The sequence below is a fragment of the Rhinopithecus roxellana genome, chromosome 8 (genome assembly GCF_007565055.1).
Source record: "Rhinopithecus roxellana isolate Shanxi Qingling chromosome 8, ASM756505v1, whole genome shotgun sequence".
Classification (NCBI taxonomy): domain Eukaryota; kingdom Metazoa; phylum Chordata; class Mammalia; order Primates; family Cercopithecidae; genus Rhinopithecus; species Rhinopithecus roxellana.
The window spans coordinates 25,605,693-25,633,467 of record NC_044556.1 but is presented as its reverse complement, the minus strand read 5'-3'; the positions used below and the strand labels follow the sequence as shown (position 1 = coordinate 25,633,467).

The following is a 27,775-nucleotide window of genomic DNA, read 5'->3' as shown; positions in this document are numbered from 1 at the left end:
TGCTATCATACCCTGCTGTTTTCTAATGATTTATTTTTTAACAGTTTGAAAACTAATTTTATAATATAGTGTACCATTATAAATTTATATAAATATTAATGTATCTTCGTGTACAACTGCATAACTACTTGAACTTATATTCTTTTTCTTTTTAAAGATTGTGATTGCTAGCATCATGTGCAGTTACAATAAAAATGACTGGATGGAACTTGCCAAAAAGTCTGAGGTAATGGTTACTTTCGTATATATTTATTTCATTTCTTCTCTCCTATTTTTATTAGTTTTAAATAAAGAGCTGCCATGAAAAATAATACAGTAGAAGTAAAACTGAATTGAAAATGTAACTTAAAACATTTCTATTATAATTTGTTTACCCTGTGTTTTCATTAAAATGATGGAAATGTAAATTTAAAAGGAATTTATTCTACAAAAGCAGTCCCTTGGATTTCACTCACTACCTAAAAATCCTTTATTCTCTGAATCCATACACTCTTTATTTGCATGTTAAGCAAACTGTATATTATGATGGATGCCATGATAAAATTTAATTCTACCTTTGAGAGTCTAACTTGATCTTACCTTGCCTTTAGGCAAACTAGTTTGACAGTAAGAGAAGAAATTTTGAATATAAAACTCTTGCATATTTAAAGTATAAAAGGTTCATTTAATACTGTTCTAGTTTGAATACAGACATGCATAAAAGAGTGGGACAGAATGCTCCTGAATGGAACACTAGTCAGCAGGTTTTCCATAATATAAATTGAATCCTGCACAAATGCAAACAAGTAACCATGTGCCTCAAATTTGTATTTCAAATAGAAAAATACATACTTAAAATTATACACTTATGTCCATCATGCTGTCATGGAAAATAGTCTGGAGAGTCTTAGCTGAGGTTTCTTGAAAACCTCTCAGTAATATAGAAGACTAAATCTGATGATACGGATGAACTAATTGATGCTACATTATAAAATACTGCAAAGCTATCTATAGTGTTCAAAAATGTTGATTATACATTTTATTTGGATATTTTAAAAATGAGAAAGGAAAAAATTACTTCTGGGACTTAGAGGGGTGAAATTAAACATGATCAGTAATTGGCCTCGTGATCTTCCATGCTGGGTTCATTTGATACATGTATTTACCTAATTGACCATGAAATCTTCCACAGAGCCCGTGCTTGGCTTGAGCTGTGCCAATTTTAAGCTGACTATGATGAATGGCTTTATCATGCCGCTTGCTTCTCCGCCTTTCTTTAAGAACAAAATACTTTTCAAAATTATTTTTTTCAATATTAGACATTAATTTTTAAATAGACAAGAGTACTTTTTATAAGTCAAAAGCCTTTAATTATAAACAAACTGGCTAACCTAAAGATATTTTTCACATTTCATATTTTTCTTTAATTTCAGTTTTATTTAATATCACCTTCTAATTATTCTATAGCAAAAACATAAATAAAAAGAAAGGAAGAAAGAAAAAAGAAAGAAGGGAGGAAAAGGTATGCCTTTTGTTCAATCAAAACAGTCTGCAAAATCTCCCTGTAGGAGAGCAGTCTGCATAACAAGAAAGTATGATAATATCAATTAAAAAATAAAAATCTTCACTATAATCCTAAATCTGGACTAGCTCAGCAGATATCACATGAAGGAAGTATCCCCCAGGCCTTCACAGCTTCTGGGAGGGTAATATTAAGCAGTATGATTTCATGACAGCTCATATGGTAGGCACCCAATAACATTTTGTAGAATCAGTATTTGGTTTTGATTTTATGAATATGCTTCAAAACAGGTTAAAACAGATTTCCTTAAAATGGAAAAACCGACATTAAAATCTTCAAAACCAACAAAAACATATTCAAGTCAAAGTTACTGTGCTACCTAACATGTACATTTCTTTTGTGTGTGGTGACATAGGGATGTAAGAAATCAGAGACACCACACCAGCACTCTAGCATGCCAGCTGTTTTAAGTTTAGCTAATGATGTGATGTGATGATGTATACTAAATCTTAAGTTTATAAAACCCTCTTTATGGCTGATTAATTCTTAAATTACACAATAGAGAGCTGAGGAAACCTGCTATCGGCTTTTTGCTACTTTATCTGAAACAGAAATGACACATATGGAGCAGTAGAACCTTAGAATGCATACCCGTTTCATGTTGTCTTCTATATTCTTCAACCTGGCTTGAATTTGTCATGTTTTTGAGCACCATAAAGAAGTTTCTACTGCTTGTGTCAAATCAGTAACATTGTTAGAATCTGGTTAGTTTTCTTGGTCCACGTACCTCACCACAGGCTCTCTTGCTTTTCTGGAACCTTGGTAGTTTACTCCAATTTTACGCAAAAGAAGATTTATGAAACACCTACTATGTATAAAGTCCCTGACCAGCCAAAGCAAAGATGAACAATAGGGAGCAATCAGATATATGCCAAATTGAGCCATTGCTGAAGGTTCACAGTATTCACTTGTAAATGGATATTTAATCCAGTATAGTCCATCTTGAATCAATTTCTTTCTTAATTTGTAATTAGTCTTGAAAATAGAGCCTGAGTCAAAGTTAATGTGAAAAAGCTTTATTGAAGTATACAATCTCAGAGCAGTAAGACTGAGGAGAAAAGAAAAATGAGATGGGGAGAAGGGAAAACAAGCACAATATGGTGCATTCCAGAGCTGGCCACAACTTCACAAGGAAATGCAGCCAATTCCTCAGTTATATGGGACAGGGAATAGCACATCATCTCACAAGATGATAGAATCACCCATTCTCTCATCACTTTCTAGGAAAGGAAGTGGAAGGAATGAGTCTACTGGCTCCTTCAGTCTCCTGTCTCTCACCGGTCCCATTTCACTCCATAGGGAAGCTGGATTTCCTAGCATGGGCTGTGATGCTTCATCTAAACCCAGAATTGGAGGGAAAGGCCAGAGCCTCCTGATCGGGCCCGGGCACTGGTGCTCCTGGAGCTCTCACTTTGACAGGCTCAGTGGAGGTTGTGACACAACCCACTCTTATCTGGAGGGAGTCTGTGAGAGTGGACAGTTACTGTAGGAGATGTGAAGATAGCAACAGGGACTCAGGTTCCCCTTTGAACTGGCGGCAACATTCCTGGGTGACAAGTAGTGCCATCAAATTTGAGGAAGCATATAATTGGCTGTGGTCCAAAATGCATCATTACCAAGTTTATTAACAATAGCTCCACTAATCTTCTTGCTCTCAACCAATCCAAATTCTTTCCATCTTTCCTAATTTCAGAACCCTTGACTTGACCATTAAGTGCTACTTGGCCCTTCCCCTGCCTGCCTCTCTCCAGTGTCACTGTGGATCTGTTTTCTGCATTCCAGATCTTGCTGCCTTCTTTTCCTCCTCCAACATGTTCCCAACTCAGAGCATTTGCTGTTCCCTTGGCCTGCAATGTTCTCTTTTCCTCAACCCTGAGCCTCCAACCACATAGGTTAAATCTCCATCCTATATTCTAAGCCCCTGTCTTCAGAGACCGGTTGACCAGATAGTTCATGAAGCTTAAGCTTCAGGGCGTTTACTTGCATGAACCATTTCCAAGTCCCTGTACCTAACTCTGTGTTTACAATGTTTGGTTATCATTTTTTCCTTAAAGAGGGTTTTCCAAATTACTTAAGCATTAGGCTCCCCAAAATCTGGATCTACCTCTGTCTGTGCTTTTCCTCTGTAGCATATAATAAAATGGTGATTAACAGTTGTGTCATTAGCCATTACTAACAGTTCCTCTGTCCTGCTTATTAGAAAGCATTACACAAATAATGTATTTGTGTAATGTAAGTAGTGAAATAATGTCCATGGGGATCGAGACCCCTGTGTGGTTGGTTCACTGCTTAAGCCTCAATTCCAAGCATAAGGCTTTCTCTACCAGCAGATATTTGTTGAATGAAGTAAAAAAGAAGTATACAGTTAGAGTATTGCCATGTGACCAGCAAAAAGGAAGCCTTTACAGAATAAATGGGAAGAGTGGTATTTTATTTGGCACCCATGAACTTGAAGGATTTAAAATCCAATGATGATGATTTTAAGTCAGGTACCTGATAAGGGATTGCCAAGGTTCTGACCACCTTTGGTAGGAAGAGACAAGGAAGATCCAGCAGAAAGGCACAGGCACTAAAACCAAGTTCCCACACTATTCCTAGCAGAGCCAAAATAAAACACTAACAAGCCAGGTTCCTATCAGTTCTTTTTTTACCTGAATCTGGGCAGCAATATGTCATGAATTTAATAGCTGTGAGAGTTAGAAATCTCAAATAGTTTGAGGTAAAAATCAGACAGAGGCACATTACAGAAATCTGTAGGACCAGTTGTATATAAGTTTCTGAACAGGGACAGTAAACAGGACAGAATGGAATCACAGGAGATAGACATGCAGCTGGAGATGAGAGATAGTAACTGACCTTATGTCCATTGGGGTCCAAGCCAAGAGTATTTTACCTGTCCCAGGTCTATCTCAGAGAATTTTAAGATCCCAGAGAACTTTAACTCCAGTTTTGGATAGTTGAGACTAGAGGATAGCATTGCTACTTAGAAAGTCAACATCTGACCCCATGTATTCATTTAACGGAAGAAATTAAGAGGGATCCAATAATTGTGCCTTTCATGCCCCACTACAGTACACTGTTCTCACCCTACTTGAGCTCTGATGTCCTTTGCCAGCCCCTATCACCCATGGAAGTCTTCCCTTCCCACTTGGGCTGTGATACACCACACCATGCCACTGGCCATGTAGACATCCTTATGGCTCTGCTCTGCTTAGGCTGTGACATCCCACACTGGGCCCTCATGGCTTCTCCTCAAATGCTCATGTTCACCTGCCTTACCTTGCCCTGACCAATGACTTCAGAGCTGTAGTGATCAGGAAGGTAAAGGAAAGAAAGGAAGAGGTAGGAAAGAAGGAGAAGAGAGGAGAAGTGCTTTGTGCCTGATTTAGTTGTGTATGTTGCACAAGGATTTGTGGTTTTGCCACCTTAGTTTCTCTGGGTGTTTTTATAAAGTGATTCAGAGAATTTTAAAAATTATACCACTGCCATATTCCAAGAATTTCTCAGGATAGTTTTCCTTTCCCACCTGAGGTATAGACAATGTAGGACCAGGTGAGTTATCTTAAATCATTTTCATATCAAGGCAGAGGAAGGACAAGTCAGAGGTCTAGTTGGATGGATAAATAAGTATTTAGATAGATAGATGATTGATAGGTAGGTAGATCGACAGATAAAGTATTTAGATAGATAGTGTACACCTTTATAGTATTTACTATATTCCAGAAGTCATTTACTTACTTATTTTTTTATCACTCCTCTTTAAACTTTTATATATGTTAAAGCTCTTATTATTCTTTTCAGTTTACTTAAAACTGTAAAAAATAAACTTTCTCTTTTGGCATTTCTCATTTCCTGTATTAGCCTTGGAAACGTTTGGAAACGTTTAAAAATACATCTCCCTAGAATTCTTCTGTGCAAATATCAAATTTATTTATACCTTATAACAACAACTCTGTGACTTAGTTCCACTTTTTTAATATATTTTTATTTTTAATTTTTAACTTTTTTTGGAGTTCTAACTTATCACTGACTTGATGGTTTTTTTGTTTTGTTTTTTGTTTTTTTGTTTTTTTTTTTTGAGGAAGCTAAGGCCAAGAGTAGTGAAATAATGTATTCAAGTTCACACAGATAGGATGAAGTAAAAGTGGGATTCAAACCCATAGTTTGGCTCAGAGTCCACACTATCTATATATATATACGCACACACACACATACACTCTACTGCATATAAGTGGATGATAAATAGATAATGTAGGAAATTAGTAACAGTGTATTTCCTATGTCACTGCCATCACTAGGATATTTTATTTTAAAACCATTTAGGTGAGGTAGAATCAACTCTGGGTAAGTGACTAAACTAAAAAGCTTGTGACTGACAAGAATCAGAATGCATGCCCAATTTCAGTTAATTTAACATTTCATGCTAATTCAGCAATTAAGGCTTTTTGAATGGTTAGAGTTGCTTGGAAATGGAATTAACTGCCTTTTAAGGTGGTGTGCATCCTGAGACAGGAATTTTCAAGCAGAGGCCACATGAATGTTCCTGTTCTCATGGTGTCACCTTGAACAGCATTGTCTGTTTTTGAGACTTGGATGCACATTTCAAAGGCCTTTCCAGGTGTGTTTGGTGAGTGGGCATTTGTATATGTGTATAATGTTGGGGAAATTATAGTAGTCATTGAAAAAATTTTATATTGGACAGATGATTTTAAAATATTTTCATTTTTGCTTCAAACTTGGAAGCTGTAAGGATATCGAGCTGTTATGTTTTTTGTAACATGCTATGACAACTCCAGCCATAAAATAAGTGATTTGTAGTAAATTATGATAGTGGGCATAAATGCAGGTCCTGGACTCAAAATGCTTGGGTTAAAAACCCTACTATCAGCTATAAGCTGTGGGATGTTGGATAAATCACTTGAACTCTTTATGTCTCACTTTTATCAATTGTAAAGTAGAAATAATGATATATCCTACCTCTTAGAGTTGCTGTGAGGATAAAGTAAGATAAAACATACAAAGGACATAGTAAAGTGTCTGGCATATTGTAAATGCTGAAATAATGTTTGCTATTATTATGTAATATGGTAGCTAGGTGTAAGTTTGAAATAAAATATGCATAATGTAAATATGTATACAATTACCTTGCAAAGCCTTATTTAATCCAAAATGATGTTGAATTGATTTGCTATTAATTGCTGCATTTCAGTTAAATAGACAAGTCTAAAGGAAATATTTGAAGTAACCAGGAAATAATAAGAAACATGTTATAAGCATATACTTGCACTATACAGTCTTTTCGCTAAGCTGGTAATTACTGTATGGCATGGTTTTGAGACAGGTCATATTATCCACAGTTGACACTTGAGCAGCTGGAGACAAAGAAGGTTGACTGACTTGTACACATCATCCCCAATTCCTTAGCTACAGGCATAAGATTTGAACTCAGGGTTCAGCAGGCTGTGCTCATCCATGCTCACTAGCAAACCATCAAAGAAAGAGAAAGCATGGTTTTCAGCAATTCTCAAATAACATGAAGACTTTTAAAATCGGATTAGGAAAGCAAAACCATAATGAAACCATGTTAAAAAACAGGCTCAGTGATCAAATGGACTTTAACAAATGTGCAGAAGAAAAAGCAGACTCACTAATGAATAAAGATAGGCAAGAAAATTAACTGAGAAACGACTAGCTGGAGTTCCTAAGTTTGTTGAGGTCCTACTTAAAATTCATAAAGCAGGAAAAAATAGGTTAAAATCTTAATCAGGAAGGAAAGAGAAAGAAGAAACAACTGTTGCCCTAAAGAAAGGTCTAGTGTACGTAGAAAGTAGTGAACTATTTTTTAAGTCTTTGCATGTGATAAACCTGTTAAAATACTGTTGTAACCAATTCAAGCTTCTAGTTGGCCTTACTGAAAAATAAACCATGGCACTGGAAAAATTATAGAAGTTAGGTAAAATAATATAAAATTTGAATCAGCTAGTTTTTTTTGTTTGTTTGTTTGTGTTTTTTTTGGAAATGGAGTCTCGCTCTATTGCCCAGGCTGGAGTGCAGTGCCTGATCTCAGCTCACTGCCACCTCTGCCTCCCAGGTTCAAGCGATTCTCCTGCCTCAACCTCCCGAGTAGGTAGGATTACAGGCACAGACCGCCACACCCGGCTAATCTTTTGTATTTTGGTAGAGATGGAGTTTCACAGTGTTGCCCCGCTGGTCTTAAAATTCTAAGCTCAGGCAGTCCTCCCGCCTGGACCTCCCGAAGTGCTAAGATTACAGATGTGAGCTACTGCACCCAGCCACGATAATAACCATTTTTTTTTTTTTTTTTAGACTGGGTCTCACTCTGTCGCCCAGGCTGGAGCGCAGTGGTGCATCTCAGCTCACTGCAAGCTCCGCCTCCCGGGTTTACGCCATTCTCCTGCCTCAGCCTCCCAAATAGCTGGGACTACAGGCGCCCGCCACCACACCCAGCTAATTTTTGTATTTTTAGTAGAGACGGAGTTTCACCATATTAGCTAGGATGGTCTCAATCTCCTGACCTCATGATCCGCCCGTCTCGGCCTCCCAAAGTGCTGGGATTACAGGTGTGAACCACCATGCCTGGCCTGTAATAACTTTTAAAAGTATTTTGTTTATTCTTCAAGTTCTTTGCAGAAGACTTCCACAAATTCTAAGATTCTCAAAGTATTCTAAGAATACTTAGAATGAATTATGTTGTTCATTTATATAAGATCTATTTGTATACTAAGGAATTAATGATTTAAACAAGAAGGATTCCTATCACTACTAAGACAAAACTATCAATACTTCCTATTTCTTAGATAAACTATTTTAAAATATGATAATGTTGATTTTCAGTTAAAAACATTTTACATTTTGTTTATTCATTCTAGCTAGCCTACTACATTTTTCTTTGTATGCCTACTCCAAGTGTCAATTATTCAAAATTAGTAAGATTTGTGTCCGTAAAAATAGAAGCTGTTTAGGAAAGAATAAATGTGATATCAAACAGATCTGAGTTACAGTCTCTACTGTGTCACCTAATAACCAAGCTTGTCATTTACACTCCCTATGCTTCAGTTCACTTGCCTGTAAAATTGGTACCATAATAATACAAAGATTATGAGAATTAGAGGTAACAAACATAAAGCATATAGAGCAGTGAGTGGCCCCTTATAAGCACTCAGTAAATATTTGGTGTGTGATTGTTGTTGTGGTGGTGGTTGTTATATAGACCTTAATTTGAGATAGTTAGAATATACCTCACAAGATAGCTGTGATGCAGAAAACAGAATAGTTAACACTTGACAAATGTGAATTTTGTTATCAATGGTGAAAGCCTATTGGTATATAAATAAAGCTTTGCCTTTTCTTTCGTTTTCCTTTCTTGTTTAAAGGATTCTGGAGCAGATGCCCTGGAGTTAAATTTATCGTGTCCACATGGCATGGGAGAAAGAGGAATGGGCTTGGCCTGTGGGCAGGTAAGGACCTTGACAGCTGCCACTAAGTATGTCAGTGTGACATAACAGGCCCCCGTATGGATAGTTACTATACCTTAGGCAAGGAGATGCATGGATCAGATGACTGGCTAGAGACTTCCAGGTCTGCATTGTTTAAATATTTAGTGCTTAAAAAGTGGAAAATGAGGGAAGCTGAAATTATAGCAACTGTTTAGTTTTATTGAGGAAAATATCACATTATGTGCTTGACAGGAAGTAATATCATAACAAATAGTTTTTAAAAGCGCTGAAGCAGAATTAGCTGATTTCAAATGCAGTGTTCTTTATTCATTCCTGATGCTGATCCAGTTTCCCTGGAGCAATATACTGTACAAAATGCATTGTTCGTAGTGATTTTGTAGTAAATGGGGCACAGCACAAATTGCATTTTACATTTTTTAGCATATGATCATTATTCACTAACTGTGTTTGGGGAGTTGCAAAAAGACTTTGATGCTATTTTTATTTTGGATACAATAAATGGAACCTTCATACTAAAATACTTTCAAAAGCCTAATGAACACAATGTGAAATAATATGTTAATATATAGAAAACACTGCATCTTTATGTAACTAGTTACCACGTTGGATGTTAAGGAGCACTGTAAAAACTTAATGCTAAAAAGGTGAGTATTTTGTATCTCATAATTTAGCTTTTAAGCCCAGAAGGAAATGGTGTGAATTAAATAGTATGAAATGTAGTAATTTCTGACAGATTGTCTAGTCTTGGAAAGTTTACTTTTATCTCCATGTCTGGCACAGGGCCTTGTACTTAGTAGATGCCCAGCTTTTTTTTTTTTTTTTCTCTCTAGTCATCAAATTGATTTGAATTAAACTCAGAGGCCCTTAATTTGGGAAGACAAACATTTCTGCTTATTCAAATGAACATAGATTGCTATCTTTGTATTAGCAGTCAGGAAGAATTTTAAAGTACTTTGTAAATATTTAACATGCAGAATAGATTTGTGACTTAAGGAGAAACCATTGTTATGTAACAACAGGAAAGGAGGGTCTAGTCAAATATTCTTCAAGTATATTCTCTGTTCCACTCACAACAGGTTGCCCAGAAGATCAGTAACTATGATATATGGTAACAGAACCAAGACTCAGAGCTACCCAGTATGGGGAAAATATCATGACATCGAATCATGACTTTTATGAGTCTCATGATTAGATATTAACATGTTAAGATGGGTAATGTGATTACAATGAAAAGGATTCCATAAAGGACACCTGGAATGGGGGCTGAGTTAGTATTCTTTTCCCATCTCAAGTCAAGATTGTCCCTCCACTCGTTTCACAGTCTCTGAGTCTCAGAACTGAAATATTTTTTAGTTACGTGGATAGAAACAGCTATGGAGGTTTTAAATCTATTGATTGCTTTGTTAGGGGAGAATGCAATTCAATATTTCTCTCTTGCCACAAATATGACAATTATTTTGAAAATGTTACCCTAGTCCCACCTGAGTTTATTTTTTGGCGTAGGCTTTTGCTATATGAGCACATCTGAATTTACTCAGCCTTTAAGTGTCTTAGGTATATCCTTTCTAGAGAGTTATTTAGCCACAGAAAGTTTTGCACAGCCTTTGGCTGAATGAGAATGCCAAATGCTAAAACTTTGCAGTCAGAGATATCATTAAGCTTTCTGAAAACTCTTGGAAAACACATGTTCCAAAAACCATGATATCTTGGCTGAAGAAAATTTAGGAACATTTCCATTTCACTTATTAGTTGTAATCTCTAAAACTGAAACCAATTCTTCCTATCAGCCAAGTTTAGAAATTTTCTTTTGAATGATATTCTCTTGTAAATTATATAATTGAAGAATAAAGCTAATTTAATCATTTTTGTTCCAACATATTTCAAATGATTTCTCTGCCTGAGGACACATGAATGTTCCATATTTTAAATAAAGAGAAGTTAGAATATTAGTGCATTTTTAAAAAAATGCTTTCCTGTGACTCTGACTTCCCGAAGTGAGCACAAACACACTCGGGCTTATTTGCCTTTTCCTCTAGTTCCTTTTACCCCTTCTCTGCCTCCTGTTCCCATTGCTTCTCCTTTTACCTCCCTAAGTTCCAAAGTCTTGAACACTTGCCAATTGGTGGGATGAAGAATTTATACTCAGTGGTGGGGGACTGAAGAGTCATTCTAGTCCCTCTTCCCCATTGCTATGTGGTCTTGCATTTCATCTGTTGAAAACTTACTATGTGCTAAGCACAGAGCTGCATGCATGGTCAGAACCTGATCAATATTTGCTTCAAGAATTAGACATGCTATTGGTTCCATGGCTAAAATACTTATCTGCCAGAGACACCTTCTTGTTCAGTACACATTCCTCTCTAAATACCTGATTTTTTTCTCCTTTATCTCAAACATTTTCTCACAAATATTTAATGAGTGAAAAATGCTGCCTTTGTACCTAATTTGCCTGTATGTAATCAACATTATATGGATCTAACACTGATATATATACACATATATATAAGCTCATATATATACCTATATATGTAAAATAAGTGACTAAAAATCATGAAATTTATGAAGAGGGAAGGCCATAATCCATACTATACAACATTATAGGTTCCATATTTATTTATGAAATTTATAGAAACAGAATCTCAAGCTGACCTTGGGAAATTGCATTGTATATTCCTTCAAATCAAAGCTTCATATCAAATCTTAAAACACCTCAGCATGGCTGAGTGTTTAAAAGTAGTCTCATGTATTCATTCCATCAGCCATGTGTCACCTTGATCAAGCCACTTGCTCTCCTGAAGGATAAGTATCCATCTCTAAAATACGGGATTTGAACTAAATGATCTCGAAATCCCCTTTAAGCTTTAATATTCTGATAATGTTAACATTAAAAATAGCAGGCTACTGTTATTTTTAAACTACCTTTAAAGAGCATTGTTAAAACAAAAACAACTAAAGAAATAAACAAGCGCCTATTATGTTGCTCTTTTTTAAAAAAAGATAAGTTCTGGGATACGTGAGCTGAACGTGCAGGTTTGTTACATAGGTATACATGTGCCACGGTGGTTTGCTGCTCCTATCAACCCATCATCTAGGTTTCAAGCCCCACATACATTAGGTATTTGTTCTAATGCTCTCACCCCACTGACCCCCCACCCCCCAACAGGCCCCGGTGTGTGATGTTTCCCTCCCTGTGTCCATGTGTTCTCATTGTTCAACTCCCATTTATGAGTGAGAACATGCAGTGTTTGGTTTTTTGTTCCTGTGTTAGTTTGCTGAGAATGATGGCTTCCAGCTTCATCCATGTCCCTGCAAAGCACATAAACTTGATTTTTTTATGGCTGCACAGTATTCCATGGTGTATATTGTGGAAGACAGTGTGGCGATTCCTCAAGGATCTAGAACCAGAAATACCATTTGACCCAGCAATCCCATTACTGGGTATATAAGCAAAGGATTATAAATCATTTTACTATAAAGACACATGCACACGTAAGTTTATTTCAGCACTATTTACAATAGCAAAGACTTGGAACCAACCCAAATGCCCATCAATGATAGACTGAATTAAGAAAATATGTTGCTCTTTTTAAAAACACTAACATTTCCTTAGCCTGCATTAAGGCAGTATTTTACTTGTGATTCTTGTTTTTACTCATGCTTACCCTAACTAATGCTGCTCGCTTTTTGGTATATTTTACTTTGACAAATGAGAGAATCTAAGCAGCAGTTGCTCAAAAAGGCTATGATTGGTTAAGTAGACATCTTGTACTTAAAGTGGCTAGGCTAGAACCCTTGGTCTTTTATACTAGAGGCTGCACTTCCATTTTAGTTAATGGTGTCAATAACCCTGAGGCTCAAGCAAAGGTGAAAATATCATTCAGTTTTGGTTGTGTTCATTCCAAAGAGTCAAAGTTGTGTTACAGCGTGAAAAATAAAATACAACTCTTCTTCCAGTCCCTCCCAACAACCCTCTGAAGCCGGATGAGTTTTTATTTCATTTTTCAGAAAGCAGAGGCCCTCGAGTTTCCCAGGTCAAAGATCTGGTCAATGGCTTCCAGACTTGCGCTTTGATTTGATAGTAGCCTGAATGAAGGGCAGTTGTCTAGAACAGTTCCTAATAAGTAGATATTCCAATATCAATGTTAAGTATCAATATTATTAACTGAAAATTAAGTGCAGGATTACATAAGCTCTAAAGTTTGTTTATAATTCAATTTCATTTCTCTAAATATATGAAACTACAAGCAAACGTGAATCCACTATTTAGGTTCTGTCTCCTGAGACTAAAGGTGCTTCTCTGGTGTCTTAGCATTCAGATTTAAAGTTGTCTACATGCAATTTATATAAATCCATTTTCTGTAACAGCATATTACTTAATAGATGTATTATAACCAATTCTATAAAATTCAGCCAAAATGACACCTTTTTGAGGTCTTCCCCTTTTCCTACATGCTACATGTTCCTATCACATTGAGTACTAACCCTCTTTTAGCCTACTAAAATTACATTAAATTTTTTACTTCCATCCTGCAGAACCTTCTTACCCAGTTCAGGCTAGTACTGAATAGACCTCGAGTAGGCCTTTGTGTTGTTGTGTTTTTAAAATTATTGCCAACAATAGGTGGCAAAAAAGTCCTATTATTTCTGTTAAAATAATGACAAGATATGGCCTTCCCTGGCCTGCATTGTCATGCAACAATAAGAAGGTAGACCTTAATTAGGCTCCTCTGACACTGTTTCTGGTACATGTAAATAGTAGCAAACATTTGGCTAAGAATATGTGTTCATTCTCAAACGTGAATTTGACCAGTATATTTCTTTCTGATTCACCTTTACATATCAAGACCAACCTTCCCCAGGAGTTTTACTGAACCTCTGAGTTCCTGACATTGTTGTCTTTGGGCTGCCTTCTTTGGCCGGCAGTACCTTTAATTCTTAGACCTTCCGTCAGCTATCAAAAGAAAAATAGTTGCCCAGGAGTTGTAAGTGGAGTGAGATATGTGGTAAGAGGCATTGTCTTCCTGTTTTATCTTCCATATGGCAATAAAGAAGAGCAAGACGCAGCATGCTCCACAGGACTTCTCGATACAAGTCATATAATCCTCTTGGAATGATTTTCTTTTTCCTACCATCAGAAAACCTAAAGCTGCCTACTTCTTTTCCTTGAGTTGATGATGGGGCGTAGTAAAGCACAGAATTTTGTGACTGAGAAGAACCTTAAAGATTTTCCAATTCATCTCCCTTATATACAGGATAGGAATGAAGGACCAGAAAAGTGCCTAATCTACCTTAGCCTAAGGTAACCAGCTAGCAAGTCCCACAGCTTTAGTGCCTTTGTTACTGACCCCTGTCTGGTGCTCTGTCTAGTATTCCCAACTGTGTTATTTTGGTGTATCAAAGTTTCTGGTCAAGCAGGAAAAGTCAGTGCATTACCCTGGCTACTCCCTACTGTAACTTTTTGCGTACAATTATTATTCCTTCTGCTTGGAGTTTATACCTTCTCAGCTGCAATTATCCAAATGGAAATCACCTCTCTAATTCTATTTCAAATGACATTCTAATTCATGAGCTGGTTGTATATTATCAGTCAACCAAACTTTCCATGAGGAAGGAAGAATAATATATGTGAAAGGGTTTAAAGGTAGAAACCCAATGCATACTCACATCTGAATCTGTAGTGACCTAGAGTTTGAATCACTGTCGGAGAATTTGATTTCTTTACCCAGCAGTTCCAAGAGGCTACAAAGATGTTATTTCCCTAGCCCTCGATGGATTCCAATTGTTCAGTGGTTTGAATGCCTTCATTGTAGGTATGATTGCTAAAAAGTGCACAACTATTTAGTGTACACTAATTTAGTAATGATTTCTTTGGATAGAAAGTTCAAAAATGATAGTATAATCAGAGAGAAGACTGCTGTAGCTTTACGGGCAGAGTAAGGACCTGAACAAAGATGGCAATAACACTGTTATCATCTGTTGTATCTTGCCAACTCACGTTCCCCTTCCTGCATTTAATATTATTGTTCAATTCTATGCATAGAATTTTTAAATATTAGAATGTTCAACTCAAACAGTCTAAACATTAGTTTTGTCATCAGAGAGACATATGAAGTCCTACTTTCATGATGATTTAGCTAAGCCAGAATAAAAGGTTTAAAAGTGGTAAACCTTAAAATTGAGTTTTAAAGTTTATTGCTCCAAATACCACCCAGAGCAATACTTTAATAATTCCTTCATGATCTGTTCTGTGTTCAAACTTAATTTGCACAAAACTGTATGTTTATTTTTTTAAAAAGAGAGAGAGGCTTTGTTTCTGTTTCAACATGCCAACATTTTTTCATTAGACATTAACCACAGATTATTACCCTTACCCTTGCCAGAAAGCAGACGTCTGTCATCAGGAAGAGAATCCAAACCAAGTGTGAGGACCACGGTGCCCCAGATGTGCTAGAATTTCCCCTGGGAAATAAAGTCTTCCTTCAGCAGCTGGGTTAACAGGCCCTCTAGCTCATATGCAATGCAGTGTCCAGGGAGCAATGACCACAGCCCTGCTTGAATCAGACCCCCATAGATGTCTGTGGAGGGGACCGTATGAAGACACTCTTTTAAAGCCAAAACAGCTAAGAAGTCATAGTATTTTCCATATTTCCCAGAGTTGAAACTCAGGAGTTCAGGAGTATAAGAAATCCCAAAGGTTAGAGAAAAGAAGGTGGGAGCCCCAGCACTTGTAAAATACAACAAACTGAAGCCACAGTAACTTCCCTGGCTTCTCATGGGGAATCTAAGATGAGGATCACTGCTGAGTTCCGTTCGCTTTTTCATACTGATTTGGTATGTGCTCCTGAGACATCCTCTGCAGGTTCTTGATTCCTCTCATTCCTTGTGACTTCAGCCTCTATGAGCTATGTCTGTGGAGAATTATCCTGAATGTGATGTTTAGTTGTGCCGTAATCAGCATGGACACATGTAGGTTTGGGCTAGAGAGTTGGAATTCCAGGTCTATGATTTGACTGGATAAGTATGGGATAGACTAGGTTGGCCTCAGTGGGATGATCCCCTGAGACATTGCTTTTATAGGTTTGAAAATCATTGCAACGTGAAATAACATAGTTCTGTGAAGAAACATGAGAAATGACTGCGTGGTATAAGCTTCTGCAAAAGTGACTAAAATCTGATATTAGCCATATACAGTGAATTCATCCTATTTTATTTTCCTCATAGCATTATAATTTTTGAAGTTCTTTAAAATAAATTATCAATTTGTTAATGAGAAAAACTATCTCTAATAAAAAAGAAATCTTTGCTTTATACTATATTATGTTGCCCAACTTTTTATTTGATTTAATTTTCAGCCATTTGAATAGACGTGGCTGCTTACATAAGTAGATAAAGTACAGGAGATCTGTAAGAGACATTTATGTAACTGTCAATATTTTGCTTACAGCTGGTTTTCTATGAATTTTTCAATTATAGCTATTAATGTTTGTAATGATATAAAAATGTTTGCTTCTTTTAAGAAATTATAATTTTTGTAGTCAAAAGTAACACCGTTTAAATCTAACTGAATTATCAGTTCTAGATCAGGAAATATTGTTGTTTCTGTGTAGCCCAACCATTATGTGGCAGTGAAAAAACGTTATATATAGGCCAGGCATGGTAGCTCATGCCTGTATCCTAGCACTTTGGGAGGCTGAGGCAGGAAGATTGCTTGAGCTAAGGAGTTTGAGACCAGCCTGGGCAACACAGAGAAACCCTGTGTCTGCTAAACACACACACCCAAAAAATAGCTGGATGTGGTGGTGTGCACCTGTGGTTCCAGCTACTTGGGGGGCTGAGGCGGGAGGATCGCTTGAGCCTGGGAGGCGGAGGTTGTGGTGAACTGAGATCGCACAGCTGCACTCCAGCCTGGTGAATGTTACAGGAAAAGCAGCTAACTATGTATTTTTAAACTTATTTTGGTTTTTATTGTTCTCATCATTTGTTTTATTCCAGAAATAAGGAGTGAAAGTATTTTTTTAAGTTTTTCAAAAATCACTCTCAAATATTTGTTCACATCACAGTGAGTTTGAGAAATATAGCAGAATTCTCTATGTATTTGTTATCTATAGCATAAGGATGAACTAAAAATGTCATAAAGAGAGACAGAGGTGAGATGGAGGAGAGGCTATGGTCTTAGTTCATGATTTCATAAAGAGTTCAAATAATGTAATGTCACAGAAGAATAATAGAGATTGTCAGGGCAGAGTCGAGACAAGGTGGGAAACCAAGATTGCTAAGAAATGAATGTTGGCAGCAAAAGGGAGGGTCTAGTTATGTGATCCAACTAGCCTAGAATATTGGAAGAACTGGTGGACAAGACCGAGTCATGTATTAGAAGCCACAGAAGACTCGAGAGTAAAGGAGTCTGCAGCGTATCAGGCTAAAAAGCAACATTAGACCAGAAAACTGGTAAGCACTCAGCAGCTGAGAGTAGAGGCAAGAGTTCAAGATAAGGCAAGAGAGAAGATAAGGAATAAGACAAATTAAACAAAGGCATCAGAGGCACCACCTTCACAATGACCTTAAAATTAAGGTGCTTCTACCTCAGAGAGAAATTTGTACACACTTCCTGCTGAGGTAGAGTCAGTCTTTTATGGTGCAATCAGTTCAAGGTTTCCATTCCGGATGGGTGAGCTGTCAGGAAGGAGGCGTGTGGATTTGCCTGACTAGAGAAGGAGATAAGGTAAGTCAAGGAAAATAAATTTATTAAAATGATGGCATTTTACAACTTAAGAGTATTGGCTGAGCACTGAAAGCTCTGTGGCTTTTGTCATGATCATTGAGGAAGTCCTATTCTCTGAGAACTATTACAACCCCCCAGACAAACATGAGGTGATGCTTATTGATAATCACAGATTTCATACAAGCATGAAGTCACTCTTGACATTATTTATATTGCAGAGATCTTATTGACAATTTTGTTTTATAGCTAACTTTGATTTTGTTCTCTCACCAAGAACCACTTTAAGTATCATTATGCTTAGTGAATATATGTACTCTACAAAAAAAGGTTATCTTTAAGGAGAAATCAATTTAAAGCATGAATTCCAATTTTACTCCCTTTGAGATGTCTTAAACATCTTTGACTCTTTCCTCATGTTATTTCTTATTTAGTTTTCCTAGGGTCGATTGCCTGAGTTTTTGCCCATTTCTCCCTGTACTGGGTCTATTCAGATTTGAAAGCCCTCACAGATAGGTTGCAAATTCCATTAACCTTAATATGTGTTCATGATTCATCAGAAAAGAACATGCAGCCTTCTTCTCTTATTTGTAAAATGTCTAACCCTCTATTAAGTGAATGGAAAACTTTGTTGCAATTTTCCTTTGCCAACTTTCTTTCTTTCCTTGACCACACCAAAACCGTAAACAACATGGCAGACTTGCCACTCCTGTTTTTCCTGTAATTGTGTTTTGGGTAACATGGAAGAATTTGATATATGAAGGGATAATAGTATCTCTTCTCTTTTAATATCTATATAGATAGAGATAAAGATGTCATGGAATACTACTCAGCCATAAAAAGAATGAAATCATGTCTTTTGTAGCAACATGGATGGAACTAGAGGTCATTATCTTTTTTTATATATATAATTTAAGTTCTAGGGTACATCTGCACAGTGGACAGGTTTGTTACATAGTTATACATGTGCCATGTTGGTGTGCTGCACCCATTAACTTGTCATTTACATTAGGTATTTCTCTAATGCTATCCCTCCCCCTGCCCCCCACCCCATGACAGGCCCCGGGGCATGATGTTCCCTGCCCTGTGTCCAGGTATTCTCGTTGTTCACTTCCCACCTATGAGTGAGAACATGCGGTGTTTGGTTTTCTGTCCTTGTGATAGTTTGCTCAGAATTATGGTTTCCAGCTTCATCCATGTCCCTCAAAGGACATGAACACATCATTTTTTATGGCTGCATAGTATTCCACAGTGTATATGTGCCACATTTTCTTAATCCAGTCTATAATTGATGGACCTTTGAGTTGGTTCCAAGTTTTTGCTATTGTGAGTAGTGCCACAATAAACATACATGTGCATGTGTCTGTATAGCAGCATGATTTATAATCCTTTGGGTATATATCCAGTAATGGGATCACTGGGTCAAATGATATTTCTAGTTCTAGATTCTTGACAAATTGCCACACTGTCTTCCACAATGATTGAACTAGTTTACACTCCCACCAACAGTGTAAAAGCATTCCTATTCCTTCACATCCTCTCCAGCATCTGTTGTTTCCTGACTTTTTAATGACGGCCATTCTAACTGGTGTGAGATGGTATCTCATTGTGGTTTTGATTTACATTTCTCTGATGACCAGTGATGATGAGCATTTTTTCATGTGTCTGTGGCTGCATAAATGCCTTCTTTTGAGAAGTGTCTGTTCATATCCTTTGCCAGCTTATTGATGGGTTTGTTTTTATGTTGTAAATTTGTTTTAAGTTTTGTAGATTCTGGTAATTAACCCTTTGTCAGATGGGTAGATTGCAAAAATTTTCTCCCATTCTGTAGGTTGCCTGTTTCTTTTGCTGTGCAGAAGCTCTTTAGTTTAATTAGATCCCATTTGTCTATTTTGCCTTTTGTTGCCGTTCCTTTTGGTGTTTTAGTCATGAAGTCCTTGCCCATCCCTATGTCCTGAATGGTATTGTATAGGTTTTCTTCTAGGGTTTTTATGATTTTAGATCTAACATTTACATCTTTAATCCTTCTTGAATTAATTTTTGTATAAGATGTAAAGAAGGGATCCAGTTTCAGCTTTCTACATATGGCTAGCCAGTTTTCCCAGCACCATTTATATATCTGTTATGGTACCAGTATCATGCTGTTTTGGTTACTGTAGCCTTGTAATATAGTTTGAAGTCGGGTAGCGTGATGCCTCCAGCTTTGTTCTTTTTGCTTAGGATTGTCTTGGCTATGTGGGCTCTTTTTTGGTTCCATAAGAAATTTAAAGTAGATTTTCCAATTCTGTGAAGAAAGTCATTGGTAGCTTGATGGGGATGGCATTGAATCTATAAATTACCTTGGGCAATATGGCCAGTTTCACAATATTGAGTCTTCCTATCCATGAGCATGGAGTGTTTTTCCATTTGTTTGTTTCCTCTTTTATTTCGTTGAGCAGTGGTTTGTAGTTCTCCTTGAAGAGGTCCTTCACATCCCTTGGAAGTTGGATTACTAGGTATTTTATTGTCTTTGTAGCAATTGTGAACGGGAGTTCACTCATGATTTGGCTCTCTGTTATTGGTGTATAGGAATGCTTGTGATTTTTGCACATTAATTTTGTATCTTGAGACTTGCTGAAGTTGCTTATCAGCTTAAGGAGATTTTGGGCTGAGACGATGGGGTTTTCTAAATATGCAATCATGTCATCTGCAAACAGGGACAATTTGACTTCCTCTTTTCCTAATTGAATACCATTTATTTCTTGCTTTTGCCTGATTGCCCTGGCCAGAACTTCCAACACTATGTTGAATAGGAGTGGTGAGAGAGGGTATCCCTGTCTTGTGCCAGTTTTCAAAGGGAATGCTTCCGGTTTTTGCCCATTCAGTATGATATTGGCTGTGGGTTTATCATAAATAGCTTTTACTATTTTGAGATACATTCCATCAATACCTAATTTATTGAGAGTTTTTAGCATGAAGGGCTGTTGAATTTTGTCAGAGGCCTTTTCTGCATCTATTGAGGTAATCATATGGTTTTTGTCATTGGTTCTGTTTATGTGATGGATTATGTTTATTGGTTTGTGTATGTTGAACCAGCCTTGCATCCCAGGGATGAAGCCTGACTTGATCATGGTGGATAAGCTTTTTGATGTGCTGCTGGATTTGCTTTGCCAGTATTTTATTGAGGATTTTCACATCGACGTTCATCAGGGATATTGGTCTAAAATTCTCTTTTTTTGTTGTGTCTCTGCCAGGCTTTGGTTTCAGGATAATGCTGGCCTCATAAGATGAGTTAGGGAGGTTTCCCTCATTTTCTATTGATTGGAATAGTTTCAGAAGGAATGGTACCACTCCTCTTTGTAGAATTCATCTGGTCCTGGACTTTTTTTGATAGTAGGCTATTAATTATTGCCTGAATTTCAGAGCATGTTATTGGTCTATTCAGAGATTGAACTTCTTCCTGGTTTAATCTTGGGAGGGTGTGTGTGTCCAGGAATTTATCCATTTCTTCTAGATTTTCTAGTTTGTTTGCGTAGAGATGTTTATAGTATTCTGTGATGGTAGTTTGTATTTCTGTGGGATCGGTGGTGATATTCCCTTTATCATTTTTATTGTGTCTGTTTGATTCTTCTCTCTTTTCTTCTTTATTCGTCTTGCTACTGGTCTATCAATTTTGTTGATCTTTTCAAAAACCCAGATCCTGGATTCATTGATTTTTTGAAGATTTTTTTGTGTCTCTGTCTCCTTCAGTTCTGCTCTGATCTTAGTTATTTCTTGCCTTCTGATAGCTTTTGAATTTGTTTGCTCTTGCTCCTCTAGTTCTTTTAATTGTGATGTTAGAGTGTCGATTTCAGATCTTTCCTGCTTTCTCTTGTGGGCATTTAGTGCTATAAATTTCCCTCAACACACTGCTTTAAATGTGTCCCAGACATTCTGGTACGTTGTGTCTTTGTTCTCACTGGTTTCAAAGAACACGTTTATTTCTGCCTTAATTTCATTATGTACCCAGTAGTCATTCAGGAGCAGGTTGTTCAGTTTCCATGTAGTTGTGCAATTTTGAGTGAGTTTCTTAATCCTGAGTTCTAATTTAATTTCTCTCTTGTCTGAGAGACAGTTTGTTGTGATTTCTGTTCTTTTACATTTGCTGAGGAGTGCTTTACTTCCAACTATGTGGTCAGTTTTGGAATAAGTGTGATGTAATGCTGAGAAGAATGTATATTCTGTTGATTTGGGGTGGAGAGTTCTGTACATGTCTATTAGGTCTGGTTGGTGCAGAGCTGAGTTCAAGTCCTGGATATCCTTGTTAATTTTCTGTTTCATTGATCTAATATTGACAATGGAGTGCTAAAATCTCCCATTATTATTGTGTGAGAGTCTAAGTCCCTTTGTAGGTTTCTAAAGACTTGCTTTATGAATCTGGGTACTCCTGTATTGGGTGCATATATATTTAGGATAGTTAGCTCTTCTTGTTGAATTGATCCCTTTGCCATCATGTAATGGTCTTTTTTGTCTCTTTTGATCTTTGTTGATTTAAAGTCTGTTTTGTCAGAGACTAGGATTGCAACCCCTGCTTTCTTTTTTGCTTTCCATTTGCTTGGTAGATCTTCCTCCATTCCTTTATTTTGAGCCTATGTGTATGTTTGCACGTGAGATGGGTGTCCTTAGTACAGTACACTGATGAGTCTTGAATTTTTTGTCCAATTTGCCAGTCTGTGTCTTTTAATTGGGACATTTAGCCTGTTTATATTTAAGGTTAGTATTGTTATGTGTGAATGTGATCTTGTCGTTATGGTGTTAGCTGGTTATTTTGCTCGTTAGTTGCAGTTTCTTCCAAGCATTGATGGTCTTTACAATTTGGCATGTTTTTGCAGTGGCTGGTACCAGTTGTTCCTTTCCATGTTTAGTGCTTCCTTCAGGAGCTCTTGTAAGACAGGCCTGCTGGTGACAAAATCTCTCAGCGTTTGCTTGTCTGTGAAGGATTTTATTTCTCTTTCACTTATGACACTTAGTTTGGCTGGATATGAAATTCTGGGTTGAAAATTCTTTTCTTTAAGAATGTCAAATTTTGGCCCCACTCTCTTCTGGCTTGTAGAGTTTCTGCCGAGAGATCTGCTGTTAGTCTGATGGACTTCCCTTTGTGGGTGACCTGACCTTTCTCTCTGGCTGCCCTTAACTTTGTTTCCTTCACTTCATCCTTGGTGAATCTGACAATTATGTGTCTTGGGATTGCTCTTCTCGAGGAGCATCTTTGTAGTGTTCTCTGTATTTCCTGAATTTGAATGTTGGCCTGCCTTGCTAGGTTGGGGAAGTTCTCCTGGAAAATACCCTGAAGAGTGTTTTCCAACTTGGTTCCATTCTCCCTGTCACTTTCAGGTACACCAATCAAACGTAGATTTAGTATTTTCACATAGTCCCATATTTCTTGGAGGCTTTGTTCATTTCTTTTCACTTTTTTTTCTCTAAACTTCCCGCTTCATTTCATTCATTTGATCTTCACTCACTGATACCCTTTCTTCCACTTGATCAAATCGGCTATTGAAGCTTGTGCATGCGGTATGTAGTTCTCGTGTCATGGTTTTCAACTCCATCAGGTCATTTAAGTTTTTCTCTACACTATTTATTCTAGTTAGCCATCCATCTAATCTTTTTTCAAGGTTTTTCGCTTCCTTGTGATGGGTTCGAACATCCTCCTTTAGCTCGTAGAAGTTTGTTATTACCAACCTTCTGAAGCCTACTTCTGTCAACTTGTCAAAGCCATTCTCCATCCGGCTTTTTTCCACTGCTGGCAAGGAACCAGCAGTGGAAAAAATCCTTTGAAGGAGAAGTGGTGCTCTGGTTTTTAGAATTTTCAGCTTTTCTGCTCTGATTTCGCCCCATCTTTGTGGTTTTATCTACCTTTGGTCTTGATGTTGGGGTTTTGGTGTAGATGTTCTTTTTGTTGAGTTGATGTTATTCCTTTCTGTTTGTTACTTTTCCTTCTAACAGTCATGTCCCTCAGCTGCAGATCTGTTGGAGGTCCACTCCAGACCCTGTTTGCCTGGGTATCACTAGCAGAGGCTGCAGAACAGCAAATATTACAGAACAGCAAATATTGCTACCTGATCCTTCCTCTAGAAGCTTCATCCCAGAGGGGCATCTGCCTATATGTGGTGTCTGTCAGCCCCTACTGGGAGGTGTCTTCCAGTTAGGCTACACAGGCGTCAGGGACCCACTTGAAGATGCAGTCTGTTCATTCTCTGAGCTCAAACACTGTGCTGGGAGAACCACTATTCCCTTCAGAGCTATCAGACAGGGACATTTAAGTCTGCAGAAGTTTCTGCTGCCTTTTGTTCAGCTATGCCTGGCCCCTGGAGGTGGAGACTACAGAGGCAGTCAGCCTTGCTGAGCTGCGGTGGGCTCCACCCAGTTCGGGCTTCCCCAGCTGCTGTGTTTACCTATTCAAGCCTCAGCAATGGCAGATGCCCCTCCACCTGCCAGGCTGCTGCCTCATAGGTCGATCTCAGACTGCTGTGCTAGCAGTAAGCAAGGCTCCTTGGGCTTGGGATCCACTGAGTCAGGCGCAGGATATAATCTCCTGCTGTGCCATTTGCTAATACCGTTGGAAAAGCACAGTATTTGGGTGGGTCCTGTTTTTCCAGGTGCCATCTCTCACGGCGTCCCTTGGCTAGGAAAGGAAATCATCCGACCCTTTGTGCTTCCCGGGTGAGGTGACACCCCACTCTGCTTCGGCTCGCCCTCCATGGGCTGCATCCACTGTCCAACCAGTCCCAATGAGATGAACCGAGTACCTCAGTTGGAAATGCAGAAATCACCTGTCTTCTGCATCAATCATGCTGGGAGCCGCAGATCGGAGCTGTTCCTGTTTGACCATCTTGGACTGGAATCCTAGAGGTCATTATCTTAACTAAAATAACTCAGAAACAGAAAGTCAAATATTACGTATTCTCACTCATAAGCAGGAGCTAAATAATTTGTACACGTGGACATAGACGGTGGAAAAATAGTCATTGGAGACTTGGAAGGGTGGAAGGGTAGAAAAGGGTTAAGTTATTAGAAACTACTTAATGGGTACAATATGCAGTATTTGGTTGATGGCTATACAAAAACCCAGATTTCACCATTATGCAATATATCCATGTAACAAAACTACATTAGTATCCCCTAAATCTATTTTTAAAAGATAGTACTGGAAGTCTTTACCAGACCAGTCAAGCAGGAGCCTTACCAGACTAATCAAGCAAGAGAAAAAAATTAAATGCATGCAGATAAGAAAAAAAGTTAAATTGTTGCTTTACTAACATGATCTTATATGTAGAAAATTAAAGATTCCACCCAAAAAAAACCACTGTTAGAGCTAATAAATTGCCACAGTACAGTTTCAGCATACAAAATCAATAAACAAAAATAAATGATGTTTCTGTACATTAACAATGAACTATATAAAAAAGAAATCAAAAGGAATCCATTTAACCAAGGAGGTGAGAAACTTACCCATGCACTAAAAAGTGTAAAACATTAATGAAAGAAATTAAATAAGATGCAAAACCAAATATATCTTGTGTTCCTGGATTAGAAGAATTGGTTTCTTAAAATGTCCATATTATCTCCCAAAGCAATCTACACAGTGAAATACCTATGAAAATCTCATCAAATGGATTAAAGACTTAAATATAAGATCTTAAACTGTAAACCTACTAGAAGAAAACATAGAAGAAAAAGTTCACAATATTGGTCTAGATAATGATTTTTTAGATTTGACCTCAGAATCACAGGCAACAAGTCCAAAAATGACAAATTGGATTACATCAAAATAAAAAGCTTCTGCACAGCAAAGGAAACAATTAACAGAGTGAAGAAGCAACCCATGGATTGGAAGAAAATATTTTTGGGCCATAAATCTGATAAGGGATTAATATAAAATATATATAAGGAGATTTCACAACTCTTTGGGAAGAAAACAAATAATTTGAATCAAAAATGAGCAAGGGAACTGAATAGACATTTCTTAAAAGAAATAAAACAAAAGACCAGTAGGCATACGAAAAAATGCTCAACATTGGTAATCACTAGGGAAATGCAAATTAAAACCACAGTGAGATATCACTCATACCTGTCAGAATGGCTGTTATCAAAAAGACAGCAGATAATAAGTGTTGGAGAAGATGCAGAGAAAAGGGAGCCCTGGCACGCTGTTGGAGGAAATGTAAATTAGTATACTTGTTATGGAAACACCATGAAAGTTCCCCCAAAAAACTAAAAGTAGAATTACTGTATAATCCAACAATCCTGCTTCTGGGTATTTATGCAATCGATTTGAAATCAGTTTGTCAAAGAAATGTCTGCATGCTTATCTATGTTCCTTGCAGTACTGTTCACAATAGACGACTTACGGAATCAGCCTAAGTGTCTTATCAGTAGATGAGTGGATAAAGCAAATATGGTGTATATACACAATGGACTACTATTCAGCCTTAAAAAAGAAAGAAATTGTGTCACCTGCAACAATATGAGTGGAACTAGAGAACATTACATTACGTGAAGGAAGGCAGGCCTAGAGAGACAAATATTGCATATTCTCACTTATATGTGGACTCTAAAACGATGAAACAATCTAAAATTAAATAAATAGAAAGTAGAATGGTGGACACCAGAAGCTCGGAGTGGGAAGAATAGGGAGAAAATGGGAATAGAGAGGAGATGGTGAAAGGATGTGAAGCCTGAATTAGACAGGAATAATAAGAGTTCTTTTTACTATGAGATATATTGTAAAACATGGTGAAGATAGTAAATAATCATTTATTGTACATTTCAAAATTGCTAAGAGAGTAAATTTCAAGTGTTCTAACCACAAAAAGTAAGTATTTTAGGTGATGTATATGTTAATTAACCTGATTTAATTTTAATGAATACATTGTATTCATAAATTGTAATATCACTTGGTAACTCATAAACATATACAGCTATAATTTTTCAATCATAATTAAATAAATATTAAAAAGATGAAAGATTTTGATTATTAAATGTATACCTATTATTCCTATAGAGATGACAGATTCAGAATACATAAAGTGAAATACAGTTTCCCTTTAGGTAGTAAATAAGTGTATTTTAAGGTGATTGCAAAAAAAGTATAGTTATCATGATGTAAATGTATCCCAAAATAATAAATTCATAAATGATTTTTATGGTGATTAGAAATTGATTTTATTCAGTCAGTTCCCACTGTATTTTAGGCATAGTGCCTATTTCTACACGTGGGATCACATTCATTCCTCTATCAACTTTGAGGGGGAAGATAGAATATTCTCCACATGACAAATAAAGAAACTGAGGCTAGAGTGACTTGTTCCCCATTGACTCTCCAGGGATTAATGTGCTTCTGGAACATGGCAGGTATTCAGTAAATAATTTGGGGACAAATGAATGAATGAATGAATGAGTGGATAATTGAATGAATTCACCTTTGACACAAAATGTCTTTTCGTGTCATTGGCAGTGAGAAGATCCTGAGCAGGATTGTTCTTGAGTATGACCCAGGAAAGTAGCTCTTGATTTTTTTAAATTGAGAACGTACATTTCAAAATAATTTTCTTCTTTCTGTGACCACTCTCCATAACTTGTTCTGATTTTTTGCTATCTTTCCACCTTCTACTATTTTAAGCTTCACATGTCTGATTTTTCCAACCTAAATATGTTTGTCAGGAATTACATACTCCTTATATATGCATATTATTAACAATTTTCTGTGATCTTTTTCAAAATATTTTATCTTTGGAACTCAGAAATCATTTTGTTTAAGAATGAGCATTTTTTGCATTTTGCATTTTACAATAGGAGTCTGGAGGCTGAAAGATGTCAAAAACAGCTGACTGTGACTTCCTTTTACACATCTATTATCCTATATAAGCAAGGGTTGTATCCAAAGATGAGAGGAGAGAGAGAGAAAGTACACTGCCTAGCCTGGCCTTCTGTAGAATTAAGGGATGCACTTTTCACCTGTCTCTACGCCTGTTACCAAACGGTGAACGGTTCTGGATT

At 37.1% G+C, this 27,775-nt stretch overlaps 1 protein-coding gene across 4 annotated transcripts in view; it reads left to right on the top strand.

The window, feature by feature from the left end:
* Positions 1-27,775, top strand: part of DPYD (dihydropyrimidine dehydrogenase) — a 902,287-nt gene that overhangs the window by 576,055 nt on the left and 298,457 nt on the right. For all 4 annotated transcript variants that reach the window (XM_030935823.1, XM_030935822.1, XM_030935821.1 and 1 more), the window contains 2 exons: positions 158-226; positions 8,956-9,039. In XM_030935823.1, the coding sequence (XP_030791683.1) occupies positions 158-226; positions 8,956-9,039 (153 nt within the window). The remainder of the gene's footprint in view (positions 1-157; positions 227-8,955; positions 9,040-27,775) is intronic.